Here is a 26,178-nt window from a genome sequence, read left to right on the forward strand (position 1 = left end):
GAGGCCCCGGGAGAAGAAGGGGGCCCAGATGAGGAGAGGCTGGCTGGAAGAAGAGCCCGGAGAAGGAAGAATCCAGATGCAGCAGAGGCAAGAAGCAGAGTGGACTGGCTTGAAGAGGGTGAAGAAACATCACAGACAATAGATGAACTTTTGAACCCTTGTGGGAGATTGGTGGCCGTGCTGGGGCAAGGCACGGGAACTACCTATTGAAGTTAACCTGGTATGGGGTGGTAAAAGCCTTGTTGCAGCCGGCTAGGTTGGATAGTGCTGTGACAAACCATCTTACATTGGTGGTGTTCACAAAGATACATTTGATAGAAGATGACATCCTTTCCACTGCAGGGGACCACTATTTGTCTCATTATGATTTATGCCCCTTTTCCATTCTGCAGGGAGGAGGAATGAGGATCTTATTCCTGCAGCAGCAAGTTAAATTGGAAAGGTAAAGGCCACCACTCAAGGTGGAAGCTATATAAATGCAGCATGCCTTAGCTTGTATCACAGGCAATTAAATCACCAATAGGCAGGTTCAAAAGTACTGAATACAAATTCTTGTGTTTCTATTTGGGGAAAACTTATTGAAAATTTCTGGCATATTACCAAAAGCTGTAAAATCCATGTCTTCCAAATTTTCCAAAATATTCTCTATTGAAGCCGTAAACCTTTTGAAAGTTGAGGAATCCATCATTTCTGGTAAAAAAAAAAATTATAAATTATTATTATATATATACATATTGTATTATATATACAAGAAAATACAAACTGTAGAAAATAAACCTTTTAAAATTACCTTCAGGTGTTAGTTTAGGTTCATAAGCTTTCCTCCTCTTTTGTTTTTCTTTTTTCTTCATTTTTCTAGCCACTAATTAAGAGAATAAAGAGTGAAACATAGTTTCACAAAAATTAAATAAAGGATTATATACATTTCTTACACTCATACTCAATATTGCATGTAAAGAAGTTTATTTTAAAATGTTTAAAATATCTGTTAAAAATGCACTAGTATTATGGAATAAAATTATTTTTTTTAAATTATCAGTTACCCTCACTGAGGCTAGGGGGAGGAGAATAATCATCCATGTCAGAGTCATCAGGACTGCGATTACGGTAACGGCCACTACCCGAAGTCCTCCTTCCTTCATGATAATGACCACTTCTCCTGTGATCACCAGAACTTCTTCTGTCATGTTCTTCATACTCCCAAGCTTCATCTCTATCCTTTTTATGTCTTTTACGAGAAGCTAGAAATGAAATGCATTTTCATTTTAAGTACAAAAATTCTACTTTCAATAGTTAAAAATCAAACATTTTAGATTATTTGAAAGATGTGTAGATGTGGCACTTAAGGACATAATTTAGTGGTGGATTTAGCAGTATTATCGCTTGGACCTGATGATCTTATTCTTTTCCAACCTAAACGATTCTGTGATTTGCAAGTTAAACAGTACTGTATAGCTGTTCTGTAAAACAAGTGAACACTGTAAAACTATTATATAAAATTCTGTTATGGCATTGTTCTAATGATTTCTTTTGAATTACATGAAAACTGTGCCTGAAATTGTCGAAGACACCAGCAAACACTTAAAAATATGAATTTACAGGGCATTTGTCCTTTTAAGCAAAGTAAGGGAAGTGGAACAAATCAAAATAAGTTTCATCCTTTCATAAAACACTAAGATAATTTCTTCAGCTTTCTAAATTATGACTATTACCAGATGTCCATATTCCAATTCAGTGACTGCTTTGCGCATCTAATACAGCAAGTTCCAATGAGACCTGGCAAACTAGCTGCTTAAAGATACTCTGTTTGGCCAAGACAACTAAAATTTTGTCTTGATGCATATTACAGGAAATTCAGTGTAAAGTAGAAAGCTGGAGTCACAGTTCTGGGCCAGACTTGAAGTCAATACCACAGAAGGTTATTATAAAAAGCCCAGCAGAAGTGAATGTTGAAGAGACTGGGGAAAATGTTCTATACTGAAACGGATTTCATGGAAACAAAGTGAGGGAGCAAAATGGAGAGTTCTCCGTTATTTTCAAAGAACGTCTTTTCTATCTTGAAGGGGACAGGGTGCTAAGATATAATAGAAAAAGGATATTGAGAAGATATTTTCACCTATGAAATCAGCTAACTCTTCACTACCTAATGTAACAGCATAACTGGGCTAGCAAGGAGATGTCCAACAGACTGTGCTGTGAGCATCAAAACACCCCATGCTAAACTAGCAGAGTTTATGCTTGTGAACTTGCATGTAACAGCCCTGACATCTGTGTGTTTCTACCAAAGTCTCCTAAAGCTGAGTGAAGTATGACTTACGTAGGGGTTTTTTTCTGAGCAAAATGGCTCCAAGCACCTATACAGAATTGCAACTGAACTGACAAGTTATTCCCACAACCCCAGTTTATTGAGAAGCATCAAAACCCCCCAGGATATAGTCAATAGTCAGCCCAGGATCAGAATTAATAAAAACACCCTGAAGAACACTAATGTTCTGCACTGCACCATAGTGGCTCCCACTTCTGAAAATGTAGTACAGAACTTCTGCGCAGAGGTGGTGCTAAGTAGTAACTTGGTGCAGGATTTGAGCTGTACTCCTTCTGGATCAGGCTACCTTCTGGAGACAGTACAGTCATGTTCATGATGTCTGAGCTACTGACACTGTTTAAAATGGTTGAGAGTTAACTGCGATTAAGAATTGGAGGGTCACCTTGGATACCTGCAGTGAGAATACTGGAGAAGAAGTTAAGTGTCTTAAGGGAAAAGACTACATATCTTAACTGATACTTCTTCCCCAATGACCCAGTATTTTGTGGAGCCAGACGACATCTTTCTCCACAGTTTAGAAATCATCAGTATCAATTTAGGCTCTGTAGGGGAAAATCTGACTCCAGCTACACCTCCGTGAGAAAAGTAACTACCAATGTTGCTTTCCAGCAGCATACTGAATTGACGAGTTCACCAATGCTGCATGACAAAATAGAATGGGTTACAGTCAGGAACAGCTATTCATAATCACTGCTCCACGAAGTTTATTCTGAAGTAGATAAAACAGACTAAAAATTTAAGTATTAATAACATTTCAAGAGTTAATACTGCTTTTATACATAAAAAAGACTATTCAGAATACCCAATTTTCTTCTGAATTCTGCCAAACATTTATATAAAAACACATTTAGCACTTATGGTATGAGAATGATTTAATCAATTTTTAATTTCTCATCATCTAATTTAATATAATGTCCCTTCTCCATGAGATACTCAAAGACATTTCTTCTATAACAACCATTATTTCGTATTTTTTTAAAGTTCAATTCTAAACAACAAAAGAATTCTGAAATGCAATTTGTAACGGTACAAATCTGATCAATGTACTTGTCACAAATCTTTCATTCTCTTGATCACTTTGTTTTGTGTTTATTTAATTCAGTTCTACATGATCCTTTGTGAAATATTAAGGTTTATTTTTAAACAGATGTCCTCATTGAATTTTTAGAGTGATGGCCAGATCTCTTGAATGGATATAAAGAATCTAGAATCCCTTAAAGCATATAATTACTGTGAAAATTTTCCTTAATTTGCTTTAATTTTATTTAAAAATTTCAACAGCTACTGTGGATAATAAGTAGATTACAGTATCTGAAATTATTGACATTTCTCTCCATTCCCAGCCAACTTAAATAATTTGCTTTACTTATTTATTTTTGTATTTACTGTTTGAGATTACTGACATCATAAACAGGCAATAGGATACAGAAAACAGAGATTATAGAGTCCTGAATGAAGCAAATCATCATTAATCCTCTGCCATAATCAAGACTGACTACAAATTACTCAAAGCAAATTATTCAGTCATAATGAAAAGGAAAAACGAACAAAAGGACATTCTTTTCTGCTTCTTTGATAAAGATCAGAGGTATTGCCACTATAATTTTCAGATGTATGTGTGCATAAGCACTACATATCTGCTCAACAAGGACTTGAAAACATATTAAAAAGTAGAGCAAAAAAAAAAAAATCTTTCTCTTAGGACCCTAAGAAAGATTAGAAAGCAAAACACCGTGTTTTGTAAAAGTTCAGTACAATGTCTATATAACCAAAGGTGGAAAGAGTCTAAATTTGGAAAAAAATCATTATCAGCAAGATGCCTTCCCAAGGTTAACAGCAATAGGCACTTCTGTAGCCCTGCATGAGTACACAGCCAAGATGTTAACTGAGACTGAACTGATTCACTCCAATTTTAATAACACTTTCTTTTCAGTGTTGGCTAACTGGACTACCGTAGAGACAAACTTACCAAACTCCTATTAGCAAGCAGAAAACCCCTTCCTAACTTAGAGGCATGTAACAATTTTTGACGCTTCAGAACCTCATCTGATCGCACAGCAAAATTGTAACTACAAGCTTCCTCTCTTCCTCTGAAAACAGTTAATTCAAAAACAGTACCATCAGCAACTAGTATTTTCAGAACCCATCAAAAGCAACTCTAGTTTTTCTAGCAATAGGCCAGATAAATTAATAGAAGAAGAAATACTTTAAGAAACTTCTGGGCAGTAAGATTCTCAATTTATCATGTCAGAAAAATTAAAGGGGGGATCATTAACTTTTCTTATCAGGAAAACTAAGAATAATGTAGAGTTTATTTACTGAAATTTTTCTTTGCATACCTCTGTACACAAGTTTTCTGTTCTACGTTAGAGGATATTTCCCTTAATCTGACTGGCTAAAAATGTTTCATAATACAACTTAGAAAAAAAACCTACATAGTAACTTCTTCTAAGGTACTTAAGAAAATAAATTTAACAACTAGCCGCCTTTCATCTTGAATGACAAACGGAAATAAAGCAATTCTTCTTTTAAAGGAAAAAAAATTGCAGGACCGCAAATTTGTTTTCATATGTTTTAGGGTAGCCGACTTTTTTTTAAAAAGTGCATCTTTTTGTAAAAACAAAATATTAGCTTTCTTTAGCAGTAGGAACAAAATTATATACTACTTACATTCAAAAGCTTCTTCACTGTCATTGTCTTCGTCAGAACTGATTTCAGCATATTTTGGTTTCTCATTAACTGTGCTACGTTTGCGCTTGTTCATTTTCACACGTTCACAAAGTGGCATGGTGGATTCAATTTCTGCCAGGAGCTCAGGAGGCAACTCCTTTAACACTGACTGATCTATGCTACCTATTAATGGAGAGTAAGAAGAGCAAACGTGAACCTGAAGATAAACATAAGGGCCCAACACTACAGTCCTTTCTCAGGAACCACTTACAGGGTATCCACTAATACTATCCCAGTTAGATATACCTGGATGTATTTGACAGCCCTTTTTAAAGTTGCTTTTATTGTTCACACTAAAATTAGGAATTCACATAATAAATTGCATACACATCTCCTTCAATAAAACATTTTATCAGGCATATAAATATAAACAAATTCAAATTGGTGCATTTCCTTTGTAAAATGATATTACTGCTCTACTTCCACAGAATTCAGTCTTAGTTCAGTTTATCCTCTGAATTTAACAGTTTTCCTAACAGTGTATGCAAATTAAGGATTCTCTGTGCCTTGTTATCATTTCTGTTTCTCATTCATATTAGTGTACACAAGACAGTAATCTTCCCTTTTCCAGTAAGGAGGGATGATCTGTTGCAGAATCTCTGGGGTCTTATCCCAAAATACAGGCCAAATAATTGGCAACCCAACCTCTGCCTCAGGTTTATTTCTTACCTCCCATTAGTAGTTTTAGAACGCAACCTGAATTTTTGCTTGATTTTGTTACAAAGCAAAGTTGAAAGATTTTTATTTAATATAGACAAACACCTAGCAGGACCACAACAGGTTTCTTTCCCAAGGCAAACAGGTAGACAACATCACACCATTCTCATCACATTTTAAAACTACGACTAAACGCACACATAGTCAGAACGAAGGAGATTTGCAGTCAAAATTTTCACAACTGAAGCAAGGAAATCAAATAAATGCAAAAGTTATTTCTTGGGGGTTTGTTTATTTGATGTCTTTATTTATCAAAGAATCTGCTGCACAGATCTGAAGATTATCAGACTAAATGCTAACCTTTTTCCAACAACAGAACAAATAGCTTTGTCATAAGTGCCTTCCTCTCCCTCCTAAGGCATACTGTATTATTTAGAGAGGAAATCACCTGCCAGTTGCTATATGTATACACACACACACACTCCTCTAAAAAATCATATTCTGGATGATATTTCACTTTTTAATTGCATTCACTACATCACTAACACAGCTTTCTAAAATTTATTTCCATTTTTACACTAATTTCCTATCTTCTAATCTTGAATTAGTCTTTTCATTTTCCTTCCCTCTTTAAACACCTTTAATGTGAATTAGAAGTCTTAATATGAGAAAATAGTTTCCAGCAACAAGATTTTTTTAGAAGTCTTATATATTACTGGTTTCACATATATCTACATCCATCAAAATTGCCTACAATGATCAGAAAATTTTTTCTATAATTCTCAAGTATGTTTAGCAAGTCACCCCATTAAAGTGAATTTTTAAAAGAGATTTAGCTTTTTCTTGGGGTTTCAAACTGAGGTAGGGAAGTACCTACAAAGTAGAACTGATAGCAAAAGTTGTCTCTGCTTCCCCCACGCTGTGGTCATTCTTATTTATTTGTGTTAAGTTGCCATTCCATCCTTAGATAACCACCTTCAAAATTACCTAAATTCTCAATACTGCTTTCAAAAATGCTAGAAAACATTTCACAGTGTGGTTGACCATGTTGCTATGACATGATTATTCTTTGCAGGCTGGGCACTTGATTGAACATAGGCAGAAGTACGCCAACATAGACATACCAGTTCTTCTGTATGTACCAACAGCTGACTAGATGACAGCCAGGTCTAATCTGGATGCTGCACAGCCATGCACCTAAGCAGTGGTGTCCCCACACTAATACTGCACGTCTTTTTGTACGCCTATACAGTGCCTGAAGAGACTTAACTTATATCCAGCTCCAAACTACACGAAAATTAACATACACAAGTTTTAAGACAATTTCCAAAGGTGGAATCACTAGAGGGCCTCCAAACTTGGTTCTCCAACATATATTCTCAATTTTACGCACTGTTGGTGATTTCATTAAAATCAGCAGGACTACACACATAACAGCAAATCTGGGCAAACAAAGACATTTTAAAAGCCAGCTACAAGTAAAGGAACAGAAGTTGTATTAAATCCCCAAACAAACAAAAATCATAGGCTACCACTCTCCTGCCTCCTAAGAATATCTAGTCTCACTTTCCTTATTGATTTTGTTCCCAGGGTAAAACACTGCTCAATCTTTAAAAATAAATCAATTACCACAGTATTAATTAGACTTCACTGGAAAAATAAAAATGTACATGTACCTACAATTCTGATATACTTGGAAAAAGACTCCTCATCTTTTCTGAAGAAAACCAGGGATATTATATACTGTGGGACTCCAGTGAAGAGCTTGTGAATATGTATTTTACTCTATTACTTATGTTATGGTGAGTCAGGGCAACCCAGTCCTCACTAGAAACATCTTACTAAATTCCTTCTCCTATGCCTCCACATTTTCTAACAAAGGTCCTTTTTATTTGTTCTGGGTAGTAAAGAAATGCTTAAAAGAATCCAGTTCACTGTAAGAATCCAATCACATGGCATGGCAACAAACATTAGGTTATAATACCATGCTAATGAGTTTTTAGTTTATGGGATACTTTTCAAAAACAATTAAGAAGAATATACAACACAAACCCCTTTCAAAATATCTATAAAACCACATACGATCACCTTCAGTTTTTCAATTTATTTTCTAAGTTTGCTAAGACCTGTTACTTACTTTTGGGTTACCACTTTAATAAGTAACAATCGCTTCTAGCTTGCATGGGTTTTTAAATAGCTAAGGAGAAAGTAACTTTACTAAAAAGCTACCCTACAAGTTAATAAGAATGCCCCAGTATCTTAGCTTTCTGATGAACTGTCCTCATCAACAGAGTAACTCCATTTTTTGCTATTGTGTGTGAACAGTGTACTGAAATGGGCTATAGGCAACAGTGTTCTTCAGACATCACTTACACATAATTGCAAAGCTGCTGCAACTATTAAAATGAACAACAAAAAAGTACCATCTGTAAGAGCCAGTCTAAAGAGAACAGTATTGTCTCAACATTGCTAACAGAAACCTGGAGATGGAATGTGCTCCTCATGGACACCGGGACCCAGTGACCCTGAAGGAGAACTGCACGATACGAGGAGTACTATGCCGCTCCCTGATACCCGGCACTGGAAGGAACAGCTACGATAAGGCCACATAGCAGCTGTCCAGAAGATGGATCACAACCGTTGTCGTAACAACGGAACAGAACATGCGTGATAACCTGGCTCGAGAAGGCAGAGACTGACAACAATCCACGGGCCAGAGGAGGAGCAAGGTGTGCTGCTTGGCATAAAAGATGACTCCTGAGCAACCGAATTTGGGAGATCTTCCCCACCAAGGATCACAACGATTGGAAGGACAGGCAGGATGGTGCTTGGACCTGGGACCATAGGAAGACCTTGGACCTGTGGCGGTAGTTATAATCCTCTTTCCTTTTCTTTTGACTTTATCTTTTCTTTACTTCCTGTCTTTCTATCTATCACAACACCACTTTATGGGCAAACAATAAAATCGTGCTGTTTGATTGAAACATAACCCCTTGGTGTGGTTGCCTTTATTTTTTTTGCACTTCGAGATCATAGTAAACGAACCATCACGAGTCCACTAAGTGGACACCATCATAACAGAATCCTTCTCTCACTGTAAAAAACCAGCATGCTAACAAGCTCTACATTCATGAAACTGAAGGGCAAGTCACAGAATAGCTGTAAGAACAACTAATCTCCAAGAACCACATACAGAACAGCCACTTCTTCAATGCTTCTCCGAAGGTATGCAGCGCTGTCCATGACTTACTAGTTGCTTGTTGGTGGAAGAACAAGTTCTTCTTGGTTTTGTTTGATTGCCACTATCAGAAGGTTTCTTAGAGGAGATACTGAAGAATCTTCATCAGCCACAGAATCTTAGCTAAAAATGAACTAGTCTGTAAGCTTCCTCCCATATTCTATTCTAATCTAGGAAGCTTTTCAAAGGGTTTTGCCATGAATACTAGGAAGATTTCTAAAATGTGTAGTGGATGTAGTACATCCCTTCTTCACATATGGCTTAAAAATAGAATGGAAACGGACAGATCTGATTTTGCACAGTTCAAAATCTTGCACAGTTCAGCACCGCCTTTTTGTTCACAACTTGATGCGTTGTTTCAAGTCTGTAAAACAGCCTTTAACTTTAGCTAATATTTACGCATATCTAATCTTCAGGAGTATCCAAAATCACTTTGACTTGAATTTGCAAGTCAAACAGATCTCCCTGACCCAGGCAGCTGAATGTTTTCCACACAGGTTGAAATTAAAAAACGGTAACACCATTATGGACTTTTACTGGATCCATTCGATATGGACAGCACAATTATTTTTTTGACACAATGATCAGTGTGTTCATGTGTCTTTCACCTGCCTTGATATAACAACTTCAGACAAGCAGCTATAGAAAAGGGGATAACGCTTGCTGATGTTTAGGTCAGCTTTGCAGGATCAGAGAGGCTGTCCTGCCATAAAATCAAAACCAACACCAATAAACTCCGTTATCATCTCAGTAATGATTTATCTTCGCTTTCCAAACCATAGAAAACAGATGTATAGTTTACACTGTGGTGCAACTTCCGATGCACTAACAAGCCATCATGATTCAAATACATTTAGAAACCTAAACTCCAAATTGCTACTTCACAACTGTAAGAGACAGTTAATACAGTGGAAACAATCCCTATCAATTCGCTTATATGGTTGCTGTAAAATACTTGTGACATCAAAATGGCCTGTTTGCACATATATTTACTGTAGCAAATGAACAAGTGCTTGAAGAAAAACTGCCCTGAGAATAATTATTGCAAAACTGAGGTTTATCTTAATAAAGCCAGTTGCATAAATTAGCAACCGTACATATTGTCCATTTCTGTGTGTTAATAGTTTGTAATATGCAGACCTGCAGTCTGACATTTATGATTTCTAGATCTTGTATTTTAAAATGCAAGTTTTTCCAACTAACAAGACATTATACAAAGGAACACATAAGGGTCTAAGAGGGAACAGTGACACTTGTTTGAGGTGAGGATAAATTTCTAAACACTAAGAAATGCAAAGTGTAAGTTTAACCATTCCCCAAATTCTCAAACTTGTACACTAATGAATTGCCACACAGCTTCATTTTGACATTAAAAATAAACCCCTACAGCGTGTACCTCAGTTTTGCCCTTCTCTTGCTCCTTTTTTTGCCTCAGAAGATGCTACCTACTACTGGACTATTTTATTTTGCTGATGACTAGTATATCCACTCTTGCTGTTATGCCACAGAGGCCAAGCTTGCCTTTCTCACATGTCCTCTCTAAGCATTTGAGAGACGATGTTCCTCTCTCATATATCACTAGCTTACTGTCTTCCTTTCTCAAGTAATTTTGGGTCACTGCTATAACCACCCTGATATAACTTCCTATGTCAGACATATATGCAGTTTCTATCTGGATTAGCTCAAAAAACCTTCAAACTGTGCTAAATCAAATAGAATACATTCTCACTCCGTAACAAGAGTGCTTTCTTGTTGGACAGTTATGTCATTGTAACTACAACAGCACAAACTCACAGCTTAATTCTACTACAACCACTCATGCAGATAAGGTTCTATTTTAGATAAAGAACTGAAAGAAAAAAGATGAGATAAAATTAATTCTGTACTTTATAAAAAGTATTTGGAAAATAAAAACTTTTTAAAAATAGTTAAGTACTGCTCCAGTATAGCACTTCAGCATTACAATGCAAAGGGTCACATGACTACCTGTGATTGATGAACAGCTTACTGATTGATTAACAGCTTACTGGTCACAGCCGAAAACTTCTGGCTCTCACTCATTGTGCAGATTTAATTACACCTTTCCACCAAGCTCTCCCTTAAAATACTTGTTCTTTATGTTCCCAGTATGTTCTTTATATGGCACATTAAGTCCTTGGTGATCAGAGACCCTTGCCCACCAGCTTCACACTCTTCCAAATAACTGTACTCTGGAGAGTTTCAAGAACAGAATATTCAAGGGGAATACAGGGAAATTGCAATCCTTTTCTCAAAGAGGAATTTAAGTTATGAGAAAGGTACATCTGCTCATCAGACAGAAGTTCCCCTTTTATTTCAGTATCTTATCATCAGCTGAAAAATGCACCATCAAAAGAATATTGGTGAAAATAATCTGAGAAGTAGTGCATTTACTCCAGCAGCCTTCCTCTTTCCTCTCCAATTCTCTGCCTTAATTAAAATTTATGGAAGGATATACAGCTACATCCTGTAAACAAGGTATAACCCTCTATTGAGGCCCTTAACCTCACCTTTTGACTACATCCATGAAGGAGTAACTCCTGAGCTCAGCTCACACACAACCAGAAAGAGGGTGGGAGACTGAGACGCCCTAACCACCACCCAAGGGACTGGACCCACAGGATTCTCTGTGGCAATGAATCCAGCAGGAAGGAGAGAAGTAGCGTTAGGAAGAAGTATACGCTATATAATTCCATAGAACCTGCTTGAACACATCCTTCAAGATCATTTTTCCTCATCTGCCTCTGCTGACACAAAGGGAAGGCTCCCAGCCTTGGGTTAAACAAAAGAAAAGGATCAGACTCCTTACTTACACTACAGTCCTTAGCTCTGGCCTTGACAAATGGGACCCAATCAGGCTGGTGGGTCAAAGAAAAATATGAACACAGCAACAGAATAATTCCATCATACAGTAGAGGTCATCATTGCCCACAGCTAGGCAGCACAGAGATTTTAAAAGGATTTCACAATAGTACAAAATACTCTTAGAAGCAAAAAAAAATTTTGATGGAGGGAATAGATTTCCAAACAGCACCCTGAATGACACAGGCAGAGAGCAAGGAATATATCCAACACACACTCTCCAAAGACGCCAAGAGAACTCACATTTACATTGTTATCAACGATTTCCTCAAGCTACCTGATTGCTCTGACAACTATAGCCACAGGTTATTTTACCCCTTATTGCTCTTCACTGGTCTTTTGTTTTGTCTTTATAAAAATTTTGAAAAATGGAGGCTAGAGCAGTCTAGCTTTGCAAGATACTTCACAAAAAATACAGGAGTACTGAAGAGTAAAATGGAGCACAACTGGCAAGTGAAATAAACACAGTGCTGCACAAAACTTCTCACTTTCATGAATCTGTGCCAGGGAACTGCTTTTGGATTTTGCTGTTATTGCTTTTGAACTTATGCCTTGAAATTTAAGCCAACTCAATGTATTGTATTAAAAAGTTAAGATGTTTTGTAGAGTTGCAAGACACAGCATGTAATGTTCTGTTACTACTAATATTGAGAACCTGAGATTTTTGATTGATGCACTTTCCCAGCCATGTATTTTGATCAACCTAAAAACTGAGCCATGGGGCCTCACTTAAGAAAAAAGACCTTAGTGAAATAAAATCAAATTATACCTCATAATTTTTCTTCTCATAGAAGAAAACCTCCTATGTAGGCAATATAATACAAGCAAGATCTTTGCAGAGAAAAAGCAAAACAAATGCCATGATTTACATCAGATCTGTGACTACAGGCACATCAAGAAGATCTGCTTTTTCCTCACTCTATCCTGGAAATATTCTCAGTCTTCATAATTTAAAATATCACATGAAGCAACTCTCAGTTTGCTTCTTCAAAGTAACTTAATTGCATAAGCAACAACAACAAAGATTGCTGACGCAGTTTTTAATATAAAATAGCACTACGAGAAAGTTGCTCAGAAGATAACTAAACAGTACATATATTTAAGGAACAACCGTTCAATAACTTGAGGAACAAAAAAGATCACATACTTTTTTTCTGTTCATTGGTAATGTTTCAATGGAGCAAAAAATAAATTCAAAATTTCAAGTAAACAATTTACATTTTCTTACACAAAACCAGTCACCTAACGTGAAAATGTCAAGTAATAGGAAAGCTAACTGCCCAGAACCAAAAGTGAGGCCTTCCCCTATTTGTATTTTGTCAAATTTAGTCTGTGTTTAGAAGAAAATTAAACCCAAAAATTTTGAATTCATATCCCTACACATAAGCCAGGAAATAACATCCATATTTAGATACTTAAGACACACGAACAGGTCTGCATTGCATATTGTAATTGATATCAGACAAATTTCTGGCTCACATTTTTACATACAGCAATATATTGCTGCAAAAAATTATTTGTGCAAAATAGCCTTAGTTACTCCCAAAAAGTAAGAGGAACCTGAACAAACATCCATGTCAGGAACCAAAGTCAGTTTCAGACTTTCAACAAATTGCTATGACAAATCAGGTAATAAATTTCCATCGCTTACACGCACCAAAGTAATTTTTCAAAAATGAACTAATTAAACAACACACTCCTAAATCTGAAAACAAAGCATTATATTTCACACGAACCAAAGAAAAATGAAACTAGTGGGTTTGGTGAAGTTTATCGCTGCTAGTAAGAACTCAAGAACAACTATAAGATCAAGAATCACAGTATTTACCTTAGTGGCAGAGACTAAAGTAGGAAGCACCTAAAGCAACTCCCAGGCAAAAGCACTATGCTGAAAACGTCTGCCACTGTAATGGTAACAGAGCAACACAAGGGCCCCAGTGTGCAACGGCTGAATATCTGGCTGTCTACCAATACCAGTTTATCCAACATCTACTTCTGAAAAACTAGCACCAAAATTGAAGGCCCCACAGAGTATGTACAATGTCCATTACAAATTCCAACAACCCTTCTGAGATAGGATGGACACATCATACCTACAAAATCCCCGCAAGCAGGAATTATTCATTCCGAATGGGGTATCTATAGTTAGGTTTTGGCCTCTGACTAAACAATGCCTGGAATATTTTTCAAAATGTGAACCTGTTCAATCCAGAAAGGAGAAAAAAAAATGTTATCAGGGCTAAGTGGACAGAGTGTATGTTAAAATGGATCCTCTGCAAATCCAACCTATCTTTAAATACTTCTAATGCCATGAGGGACAGCCAGCTCCTCTTCTAGTCCACTTAAGTTGAAAAGAGTTAATCACTAATATCTCAGGAAAGAGGAAAAACAGGAGGACTGCAGAATTTTCATGATGTTGATGTGGGTTTTTTGCTAAAATTCCTGTTAAATTTAGTTTAACAGAAGCTTTAAAGACTTTAGCTGAGAAGAATCATTATAAATTTCTTGCTGTTAACCATGAAATACATCCTTTTAAATCTGAAATATGACATAATTTCCTGTAGAACTTCAGAAAGTTATGGCATACTTGATTCACCTGGTGGTGCATGCATATGCAAGATGCATAGTGGGTTATTACTCTGGCCTTGACACGTGCAAGTGCAGTTGCTACAAGGAACTCCAAGACAGTGATTTCAAATCTCAGATTTGTGGCATCGCAGACTTCTACAATGGTCATCTTTACAAAACCACTATCTGCAGTAAACACGCAGAGCAGCAGCCTTTTACTTTCCAAAGAAAACATTTTTACTCCAGTTACTTCCTTGCAGCACAGCTGCTTGCCCCAATGATTTCACTGAGTACAAGTGTATCTGCTTTGACATCAAGAGTTTATCATCTTGGAAATAAATCTGAGTGAACTCTAAAATTTGCTTGACATTTTGTATCTAAAGCTATTTTTCTCAAAGGTTTACAAATTTATCCTTATAGAAGTCCTATGCACGAAGGATTTAAAGAGATGTTTAAAATTGACACTTCCTTTTTGTCCACAGTTTTCAGCTGTACCACAAAGTATTTGTAAGTAGCCCTACTGTGCTGACTAGAAGTCTGTGAAAAGCATCATAAGTAGGCTCACTGAACCAACACAATCTGGACACAGGTTTTCATTTTGGAATATTCCCTTTCTTGTTACTCCTACCTACAAGATGAGCACCTAATTGATTACTCTGCTTTACAAGTGAAACCATTTCCAGCGTGCTTGACTCAAAGATGGACCATCATGTTACACAAATGCCAAATTATAGTTACTATAGGCTCCAAAACACTCACCTGGAATTAAAAACAAACAAACAAACCAACCACAATAAAAAAAAAATAATCCCCAAACCCCACAACAAATCACACAAGCACAGAACACAAAACAATCTAGATGCATTGTTTTAACTCATGACATGAAGATGGTCAAGCAGTAGAGTTTTAAGCTGATCCTGTAAGTATATGTATGAAAAGCGCCTTTGAAGAAATTGCAAAACTTCACTCAAATTTCAGATCGTAGCAGCAGAGAATGTAGTGTATTTAGGAAGACTTGTAGTAAGCAACAAAACCCTGTATTTAAAGGTCTGTGTTGTACAGATAATGAAGTTCTGCAACAACCTACAATGAAGAGTAGCACTCAGATCAGATTTTAAGTTTTTTTAAACAAAAAACTTTTTTTAAATGATATTGAAAGACTCAAAATGTGTTTCTGCACAGTCTTAAAAATACACACTCATCTGTCCTAGAACTAAGAATTTCAATACATGTATGGTGCTTATTTTGGAAAGGCAATCCTTCAAATATATTATAAACCAATTCAGACACCTCCTTACACAGATATTTACAGATTCTCTCATTACCATATCTGTTTCATACTTTAAAAAAGGAAAATTTGTCTTGTTCAGAATGCAGTAACTGTGAAACTGTAAATAGCTCCCATCCAACACAGCTGATCAGTAGGGCTCCTATAAGCAGCAGAGAAAGTATTCACTGAAGTTCTGAAAAGAAAGGATGGCAAACATGACCTCCTTATTGCAGCCAAAACATGAAAGAAAAGTTTCATGGATCCCCCAACAACACACATTGGCATTAAAACCAGGATAAAAAGGCATTCCCAGATGTTAAAACCAAAAGAAAAAGTGTTACATTTCATTCTGACCTGGACAAAACAGGCCACAAAATTTCACTGTAAGACGCCTTAAGAAAAATACTATGAAAAAAAATATCTGTAACTTTCCTCCGAGTCAAGAGTGGATCCAGTCAAAGATTGGAAGAGAGAAAAAAGTTGCTTCTTTCTTGTAAATGCTAAAATGGATGGTTCGAGATAATTCAGTATTAACAGCTGTGTACTACAGCTATCACTCCCATTCATATAATAACTTACCGAAATTTCAAACCTGTCTATAAAATTTGATTAAAACGTTACTTTGTCTTTTTGCAGTACAATGCAAGCTGCGTCCATTTGCACAATAAAGCTATGACTTTAAAATTTACTGAAACAATGTAAAAAGTTGTATAGACTTTCAGTTTGAAAAACATTGATTTTAGCTTAAACCAAGTCGATTTTACTGAGTTTTAAATGAAGGAGCATTAGTCCCTTAAGACAGAATGACTATCTAAATGGTGTTTTGAATTAGCTGAACTAACCTGATTTTGAAATGGTTTTCAGACACATCACAGCAATGATATTGTATGTGACAAAGCCAGGGGAAAACAATTTCTTGGGGGAGGAATGGATGAGAAAGCAAAAACAAAGGACAAGAAACACAAGGAAGTAAAATAAAGAAATATAAAGCAAAATATACTAAGCCACATGGAATAAGAGAGATGTGAGAAGTGGAATACTAATGCTAAAAGGCAACACAAGAAAAGATTTGCTACAATCTATCAAGAAATACAGGATGAACTAAAAGTTTATGAATATTACACTTCCTAGTGTATTAAAATGTTTATAACTAAAAATGGCACAGAGTAAAACAGTGAACACATTCTCTCAACTGGAGCGAGGACATTGTGGCGATGGCATGAATATTTTCTGGATCAGTCAGATGTTGACAGACTGACTTTGGCTTATGAAAAGATAATTTTACAAATTATGAACCTTTTCAAACATTGGAGTTCACCTAGTTATTTAGCATACTATATCCTAGGAGGTATGTTTTCAGGAAGCTGGCGGTTGGGGGGGGGGGGGAACCAAAACAGAAAAGAAAAAAAAACAAAACCCAACGAAAAAGACACCTGAAAAATCTGAAGTTCAAAGATACTTTCTCCAAAATCTGCCTTGCTGAACACTCAAAACCTTGATTTGTAAGAGAAACATAAACATAATTACAACATTATTCTTTCCACAAAACCTATTGCTAGTATCACTGTAAGAACCTTATTCTGCACACAATAGCAAAAAGACTGTTAGCAGATTCAAACATTTTCTTTCCCTGGAAAGTGTCCCAAGTTATTTCAATGTATGTAAGAAGTACAACTTCAGAAAAAAAACAAACCAAACACAAACCCACCACCAAAGCTTTGCAGAAAAGTTATAACCCCAGCTTTAAAGTTAATGCCTTGCTCATGTGACACAGCTACTAGTCATGCCAATCAAATAAAAATCATTAAAACCTTTACACATTACTAAAACATTCCATACAAACAACAACAGACAATACAGACTACAAAAAAAGTACTTTAGAAACATTTGAGAAAGCATACAGGTACTGTATATGGCTCTGAGGTCTCTAAAACTTACTGACTTTCTACACGTAGAATTGTGTGAATTCAAAATCTATCCTTCTGAGACTACGGTGACTTCCATCAGAAAGTTTTTAGTATTCCCCATCAATAACACAAAGGTTTAACCTGAAATCTTTAGACTAAGCTGACAAGAAAGATGTCAATTTTATGTCTAACACTAGATATTTATCTTAGTAGAAATGGAAATTTTGCCTGCTCTGAACCTCGAAAATGAACAGGGGAAATGTTTTTATTTCTGGGAGAAAGAGAAAATATTCAACAAGGAGGCTAATACTTTACAAATAAGCAATACACATCCTGAATTATTAAGTCTTTTAAGAGTCAATACAATCAGGTTAGTAGACAGAGAACAGTGTCACAATAAACTCATTATATAGGTATCACCTCTGTTCATGTGCACGTAAACATAGCCATACATTCACAAAGATGATTTCTACATCCATTTCTCATCAGATCAACTACATAAGAAAACATTTCTCGAATTCTTGATATACCTGGAACTGCATTCATAAATCACCCTGCATACAGCTGAAATCCTCTCCCCCACCACTTGAGTCATCTATTTTGAGACATGACAACTCTATAAACATAACTACACAAGAAATTTAAATGCTTTAAATGCTAAACATTAAAAAAGGAACGCTGACCAGTTAGCAACAGTGATTTCACAATGTGAAATAATCAACTTCAGTCTGAAACCAAAGAAGCCAAAATTAGAGCACCAAGAAGAAAAAGCAATCTTATTCAAAAAATTGTTAAATCTGCAGAAGAGACAATCAACCAAATATCAAACCTACAAACTATTCTGAATTATTTCCTGCCCATATTACTAATCTGAAAATACCAGCCTATTGTTTAGCAGTTCCTCTTTCCTGTGCACAATGGACCCTAGAGACAATGTTGTCTGAATTCTCCTAAAGACAGAACCTTTTTGTAAGCTTACTGTCACACAGCCTCCAGTGTGGAAGCTCCCCAGCAGAGTTGTATTTATAATGTAAAAGAGGCAGATGGGACTTTGTAACTGCATTCTTACTTCACCACGTCAAAACATGCCTTGGAAAAACACATTTCAGTTCCAATTAAAAATATAAAGGAATCTCAGAGCTGCTATACATAGCACTTCCCACCACTCCAGCTACACTGATTTAGTTACAGCAGTACCAGTCCACTACACAGACACCCTTAATCCAGTTTAAACCATATATACAGAAGTTATGTTTCACTGGTTAAATTACCAGGTTAAACCAATGTAGCTGAAGTAAAGTTTAAGACCATGTAGTGTTCCCACATTAGGCACTTGCACTGGTGTAAATAAATAATTTCAGGTACATCATATCAAGATTTCCAACAACAACAAGCCCATAGATGAGTTTCACTCTGTTCCCCAAATTCATCATATAAGCAAGCATTTAAACTATCAAATGTTTGCATTGCATTTCTAACAACGTAAGCAGCAAATCTAAAAGGAGTGTAAAAGATATAATGCAATTAATATTAAAAAAATCTTACCTTTATTAGATTTGGATGACTTGTTCTTGTTAGGTTTAAAACAAGAGCCCCTTGATTTATCTTCTCTATCCTTAATAAATTTCTGTACATCATCCAAAGAAAGCTTTTGAAGGACAACTACAGGTTTAGCTCCTTTATTTAGATCTTCTACTAGCCCAATCTTCTCTACTTTGTCTTTCTGTTCACCTCTAAATTCAGTTTTCCTTGACTCCTGAGTAACATTGCCATCTTTATCACGCTTGATTTTTGGAATGACAAAATGTTTCAATGCACCAGATCTTGCTCCCAACAAGTAACTGGGAAACTCTGCTTTATTGTCAGCATGTGCTTTATTACTATCTACTTTACTCTTATTACCATCTGTCCTTCGTTCATCCTTGCTGTTGGGTGATTTAAAACCAGGTTTATCAGGTCTTGATTTACTAGAATCTCCTTTACCTTCCTGTTTAATACGAGGGCTGTCAGGTCTTGATTTCTGATCCCCAGAAGAAAACCTCTCCCTTGATTCACCAGACTCATGCCTATGTTTCCTTTCAAATTTCTCAGGTTTTGAACCATCAGATTTAATACCATGCTTAGAATCATGTTCATTTTTGTTTGAGGATCTCAAATATTCAGGCCGTCTAATCTTGGATGGATCTCCTCTGTACCTCTCTGACTCCCCCCTGTCCTCAGATCTTTGTTTAAGGCTATCATGGTCACGCCTCAGTGTATCAGAAACTGAACGTCCATCAGGCCTTTGTTTTGTTGGATCAGATCTACTTTCAGGTTTTACCTTTGAAGGATCAGATTTCACATCTAGTTTATGCCTAGATATTTCAATTTTCTTATCTGACAATGGTCTACTGGATTCCCTCCTATTATCATGTCTGTGTTTTGGTGTTTCAGGCCTGCCTTCGCTCTTCTGTTTTGGTGTTTCAGGCCTGCCTTCGCTCTTCTGTTTTGGTGTTTCAGGCCTGCCTTCACTCCTCTGTTTTGGCGTTTCGGGCCTCTGCCTTATTTCCTGTTTGCCATTATTTTGTTTCGCCTCATTTTGTTTCATCTCCATTTGCTTGCTTTCATTTTGTTTTGATTCTGTCTGTCTGTTCTCATTTTGTTTTACTTCCATTTGTCTGCTTTCATGTTTAGCTTCTAAGTGTTTGTTCTCATTGTGTTTACTTTCCAATCGTCTGCTCTCATTTTGCTGGAATTCCATTTGTCTGTTTTCATTTTGCTGGATATCTGCCTTTTGACCCTCAAAGTCCGACTTTTTCCTAAAAATCTCAGGATGGTTTTCAGGTTTAAATTTAAGAACTCCAACAGTGTCTTCTTGGGGAACACACACAAACCCATCATTGTACTGCTTAATTTCTTCAGGTTTTTTGATGGTGTCCAAATCCTGAGTTACTGTTGCCTGAGAGTCTGCTCTTCCTGCTTGCTGCAGATCAATACTAACCATCAACGCTGGCCTTGCCCCATTTCCTGTAGAACCTGTCTCCTGAGAAGCTGCTCTGTTTCCTCCAGCAGTACCTCCAGCCTCCTGTGGTTTGTTTTCTTGTTTTCGCTTCTTCAGAGGCTTATCTGCAAGTTAAAAGAGAAAAATCACAAATTATATATACAGACAGGTTCAAGCAAGAATGTCCATTCCCCTCCACTCCCACCAATTAATCCTCCTTAGCATGTATGTGCACACACAACAAAATCCATTGAATTTAAAAGCAAGAATAGAACTTCTCTAACTAGTACTTTTTAATGTATTCAGACTACCATTCATTGTCAGTCTACCACAACTGCCAATTAATCATTAAAAAACCCACCCTCAAAACATATGAAATCAAAGTCCTTGTGTAATTCCCAAGAGAATCACCTAATAAAGCAGCTGCAATACATAAAAGACCTAAAAAAACCCAAACTATGCTTGAAGCAAGTCTACACAGACAAAGTTAAGGTGCGCCTCCACAACCACTTTTTGAGGAATATTACTATAAAAATTATCTTCTGCAGATTCAGCCTGCTTCATTATACATGAACTAAGCAAGGATCCGCAATGATTAAGACTGAGGTTTTCCCTACTTCATTCAGTGCATCAGTTGGACTTCACATGTATTTCAGCCAGGGAACAATTATCAATGAACAAAAATTACTAAAATAACTCCAACCCTCCAAGCTCCTCTTTGAAACAAAGCAGTATACCAAGAGTTGGAGACTATATCATTAACACGTGTGTACCAGTTGGGGGGCCGCTACACACTTAAAAGCTTGAGTATTTTCCCTTTGCAACCATAATGCTTTTCATGGATGAAACAAAAAGTTCAGTGATAATTTTATGTAGTGTCAAGAGCTTGACTCTGCAATAAGCCTTTCAGTTTATATTAAAAAAACATTAAAAATAGAATACAGAAAAATAAAGTGAGCCAACCACACATCCTGTAATTTGGTAGAATTCATAAACATGAGAAGCACATGGAAATATCCAAAGAGTACATTCTATTTGTTTAGATTACAACCTATTACTATTACCAACATGGTACTCTAAAATTGGTTTTCATGGCAGAAATTAAAATCCCTACCTACGCTAAGGCTTATATTCTCATTTCTCGACTGTTATCACATAATTTAGAAACAAAACAAACCAAAAACAAACCAACCAATTACTTCCTCTGTAATCAGGGAATATGACTAAGTCTAAGAAATGACTAAACATACATTGGAAATTCTGTTGTAGATCTATTGTCAAAGTGTCTAGACCACAAACACAGTATAAGAAAAATAACTTATTTTGTGCCTGGGTTTGTGGTGCCTTATCACCAGATACAAAGACCCAGTTCTCTTTTTGGGAGCAGGAGAAAAAATGGTAAGGAGGATGCAGTCAAGGAACAGGGAAACAAACTCCAAGGAAAAACAAAAACACCCACCCACCCCCATACCACCCTCTCAAATTGTAAACCGGAATTACAACATATGATTTCTAACTTCTTCTACATTTGTAGAAGAGTCTTAACTAGAAGAATTAAAACTTTGAAAGATTATCTCCAAAATTAACATTAGAAGACAATAACAAGTAGTAACATGGTCAATTCCATGACATGAACAGGCTTTCTTCCCCATCATTTTCATTCTCAAATCTACCTGTACATCTCTAACTTTCTAAAACTCCAAAATTATGCATGACATTTAATGGCTGGAAGACAGTAAAGACAGATACAATAAACTCCATGCAGAAACTGGTCAACTGCAAATAAGGAACTTCGCAAAGTTCCAGAAAAACCTGTAGAAACACCTGCGAACTTTATGATAGACGTGAGAAGCAAAATAAATTTGCCAAATCAAACTGCAGCCTTTTTAGCATGGAGATTTTGCTTTTTCTTTGCTATAGCAACTGTTGGATTCATGTAAGAACTTACATAGTTTAATTTCCCCACACTACTGATTAAAACATGTCATTTTTTGAAACCTTCATACTGTGACAAGAAGTCTTTTCTGCCTGTGACTAAGAGGGCTTTGACCTCATTGAGCTTCATCACAGGTCTTAGGAATGGTCATGAAGTAGAAGCTTCCAGACTAACAGGTTGATGTATTTTTTAGAAAATACATATATGTTAATACATATGCATCCATGCACATTATTACCTTTTTTCTCAATTAACACTCTTCAAATTTTGAAACACAAATTGAGAAACTTGTGTTCTTAGGAAAACATTAGTCAGCTTTATCATTTTAACCCAGATATTTCAACCACACTGAAAAAGTCCTGTAAAGCTCTTGATGGTGGATCTAACAGTAGCCTTTAAGAGGTTACTTTATCTGCCCCATTCCTTTAAGTGAGGTTATCACCTGTAGCAGAAGGGAACACACATTTGTATTTCCACAAGTGCATTTCACTGTCCAATGTATCACCTTAAAGCACTAGGTGAAGACGGTTTGCATTAACCTACCAGGCTGAACAAGTCAGTTAAGAGCCAAGTAAATGCTGCCCCTCTGCTACTTCTATTACAGGAGCAAGGCAGATGGCCAGGAGCTGTGGTGCCTTAAACAGCTGTAGCTGGACCAACCAAAACTCACCTTGCAGAGCCCTCACGCTGAAGGCTCCAAGATTAAAGAACCGAAACAAATTCAAGTAGGAAATTTTCTCGCTTGAACTTCTGTAACTGACAGGCTCAAAATGCTGCTGCTCTTCATCATCCAAAATGTCAGATTGTAAGTGGAGAACATATAAGTAGATGATCACATCGCAACTTGGCATACATACTTTCTCTAATTACAGAGCTCTTCTGATGGACCTTCATCATTTCTCTTGACAACTGCAGATGTTTTAGTAAGTTATAACCACAACCTGTTGACATCTTATCTGAGAAGAAAGGGACACCTTCAAAGTTTTCTCTTCCTAAATGGCATGGTGATTGCACACAGAGTTACAGATTACTCACAGCTTTCTTCGTATTTCCCGTGTATCTTGATGGTGATCCTCAGAACTAGACTTGATCATTATTGTTTTGCCTCTCTGAGATTTCTGGATCTAGGACAAAAAAGCTAGCCCAAACTTATGAAAATACTGGTTGAACTAGGGCATAAAAGATAGGATAAGTACATAGTACCACTATCTTCATTAAGCATAATGAAAAAAATCTATTGAATGAGCACAAAAACTTTTTAAGCTGCCACAAAAGCTGCAGAAATCTGAAAGCTGTAATACACTATTGGGCTTCAAGGGCTTTATAAAATCTTGAATTCATTTTGAACTACAGAAGAGTAATCAGTAGAGAATCAGAGGGGTGAGTAGAGAGTAATTACCCTCTGAAAACAGATGTCTTCATATCTTCTTACAATCAAATATGTGCAAGTTTGCATACATTTACTTTGTTAAGTCATGAGTCCAAAGACCCATCAGGGTTATGACAAACAGATAAACTTAGGAACTTTCATATTATCCACTCAAATATAATTTGTATCCTTCAAGGCATTAGTATTCAAGCTTCATCCACTTCATACTATAGCCAGTAGAACTTCTTTATATTACCAGGATCTAAGACTTTGCCAAAATATGAGACCAATGTTTTCCTTTCCAATCCTGCAGACCTAGATTCAAAGCTTGCCACAGTTGTGAACATGTAGGCTCACAAGCTCTTGAGACCAATGAAGTGTGACCAGGATCTTTTTGCTTCACTTTTTGTAACAGCTCTCGTAATAAAAGGAGCATGTAGTAAGCCACAGAAGAGATTTTTACTACATTAGAGATCATGTATCCAAGTTCGTTGTTTTCAGATTCTTTTCTTTTCTGAAACATTATTCACACCTCCCCTACCCCAAGAATGTAGATAAATCCAAAATATATCTGTATTTTGTTCAACTGCTTGAAAAAAATTTATGACAGTTCAGAGCCCAGTCTGATCCCAGTTATTCTCTTATTAATACATCCTTTTGGCTTGGCAAATCTGCATGGATGTTCTCTTCACATTGCAACACACTCATCAAAAGGCAGTACCTTGGTACTTACTCACAAGCAAGATTATGAGCTATCTTGTATTAAAAAATAGTAGAGACGTTCTGTCAACTTAAATGGGTCACTGTGGTGCAAGAAACAAAACATTACAGGAACACAGATTTGAAATGGAAAAAAGGGTTAGCTGGATTTCCAAGCGGTTATCTCTCACCTGTCCTCTTATGAACAGTATTCCTGGAGACAGGTTGTAGCCTTCATCTTTGGAATTATCTGTGTATCAAAATAATTACTTCCAGATTTAGAAATCAATTAATTACTGTGGAACCTTTGTGCAAAAAAACAGTGCACTGGAAAAACCACAGATACCTTCAAATACTTCACTGCTGAAACTGACTCAGTCACGATCTGAATATCCATCCTGGAAATGGACATACTTGGAAGCTGAGGAAGTGTTAGGGACAGCAGCTCGACGAGGGGAGTTGTATTAAAGAAGTATCTCCATTCTTCCATGTAACCTGAAATCTTTCCAAAGCAGCAGCTATAATACCATTAGTCCTGAAGTCTCCAATGTTACTGCTTTCTTGCAAACCTGATGATTGCCTTCAGTTCCAGATTAAACTCTTTCAGCAAATGAGTATAATAGGATGATAGCCAAAAAAACCTTCTAGAACTGCTTGTCCTAGCAAACTGAAATGGGCCTTTTGTATGTATCTGTGAAAAGGTAACAAGTCTAAATAATAACCATGTATATGGTTGCTAAGCTTCATTTTAGCAGAACAGTAACACTCCACTCTATTAATACTATTTGGTAGACTCTAAAATTCAGAGATTTTGGAATGAACTTGAGTAGTATCGAAGACAAAACAGATAAATTATATCACTTCCGCATTTACACCTTGTAAGGGATTAAACTGGAGACTTCATATCCAAGACAGTTAAATGTGAATGTATTCCTCTTCAGAACCACAAAGAAAATTGACCTTCTAATGTCGAATTCTAGATGAGCAGTTCTGATTACTCCAGTATAAGCTTTCTTCTTTTAAGGTGTAACAATTAAGAGTTTTATATTTTAAAGCTCTAACACTCTTCAGAGATTACTGGGATATCCCTCCAACTCATTTAAAATACCACTTATTTGAATTATTTAAATCAGCAATAAATAAATTTAAACCAAATGTAGCAGTCTAAGCAGTTATTATGTATTGTCAAACCTTCCATCTTTTAACATCAGAGACAAATCAGCCAGAGGCCAACTACAAGCTTACTTTATTTAAGCTAACAGTCAAGATCAGGAATTTTCAACAGGTAATACATAACTATACATCTAAATAGCAAATCTATGTTTACTGACAACTGTTTTCTTTTCTTAATTATTCTTCACAGAGCTCTTCAAAATTGTCCAAGCACACTGTCCCCCCAAGCAACAGTGTTCTGCTGACACAAGAATGTAAACCAATCCATCTAATCTGGGTACCAGGAAGGTTTAAAATTTCTTCAGTAGTAATGATGGATGACCTATCAATGGAATGAGGGGAAATATCCATCTTTTCTACCGCTTCATGAACATTCAATATTACTGACTGTGAGAGTCTGCTCCCACCTGACCTCCCGCAAAACCGTATTCAAAAAAACAAAGGA

At 36.4% G+C, this 26,178-nt stretch overlaps 1 protein-coding gene across 9 annotated transcripts in view; it reads right to left on the minus strand.

Moving 5' to 3' along the window:
- Positions 1-26,178, minus strand: part of NIPBL (NIPBL cohesin loading factor) — a 152,472-nt gene that overhangs the window by 41,370 nt on the left and 84,924 nt on the right. For 5 of the 9 annotated variants that reach the window (XM_055790412.1, XM_005230399.4, XM_055790411.1 and 2 more), the window contains 5 exons: positions 19,122-20,681; positions 4,997-5,179; positions 1,044-1,241; positions 791-862; positions 601-690 (listed from right to left, as the gene is read on the minus strand). In XM_055790412.1, the coding sequence (XP_055646387.1) occupies positions 601-690; positions 791-862; positions 1,044-1,241; positions 4,997-5,179; positions 19,122-20,681 (2,103 nt within the window). Of the gene's footprint in view, positions 1-600; positions 691-790; positions 863-1,043; positions 1,242-4,996; positions 5,180-19,121; positions 20,682-23,162; positions 23,359-26,178 lie in introns of those variants that run through there. The other 4 variants (XM_055790416.1, XM_055790414.1, XM_055790413.1 and 1 more) reach the window with 3 other exon arrangements.

This window comes from Falco peregrinus, chromosome Z (assembly GCF_023634155.1).
Source record: "Falco peregrinus isolate bFalPer1 chromosome Z, bFalPer1.pri, whole genome shotgun sequence".
In the NCBI taxonomy this organism is placed as follows: Eukaryota; Metazoa; Chordata; class Aves; order Falconiformes; family Falconidae; genus Falco; species Falco peregrinus.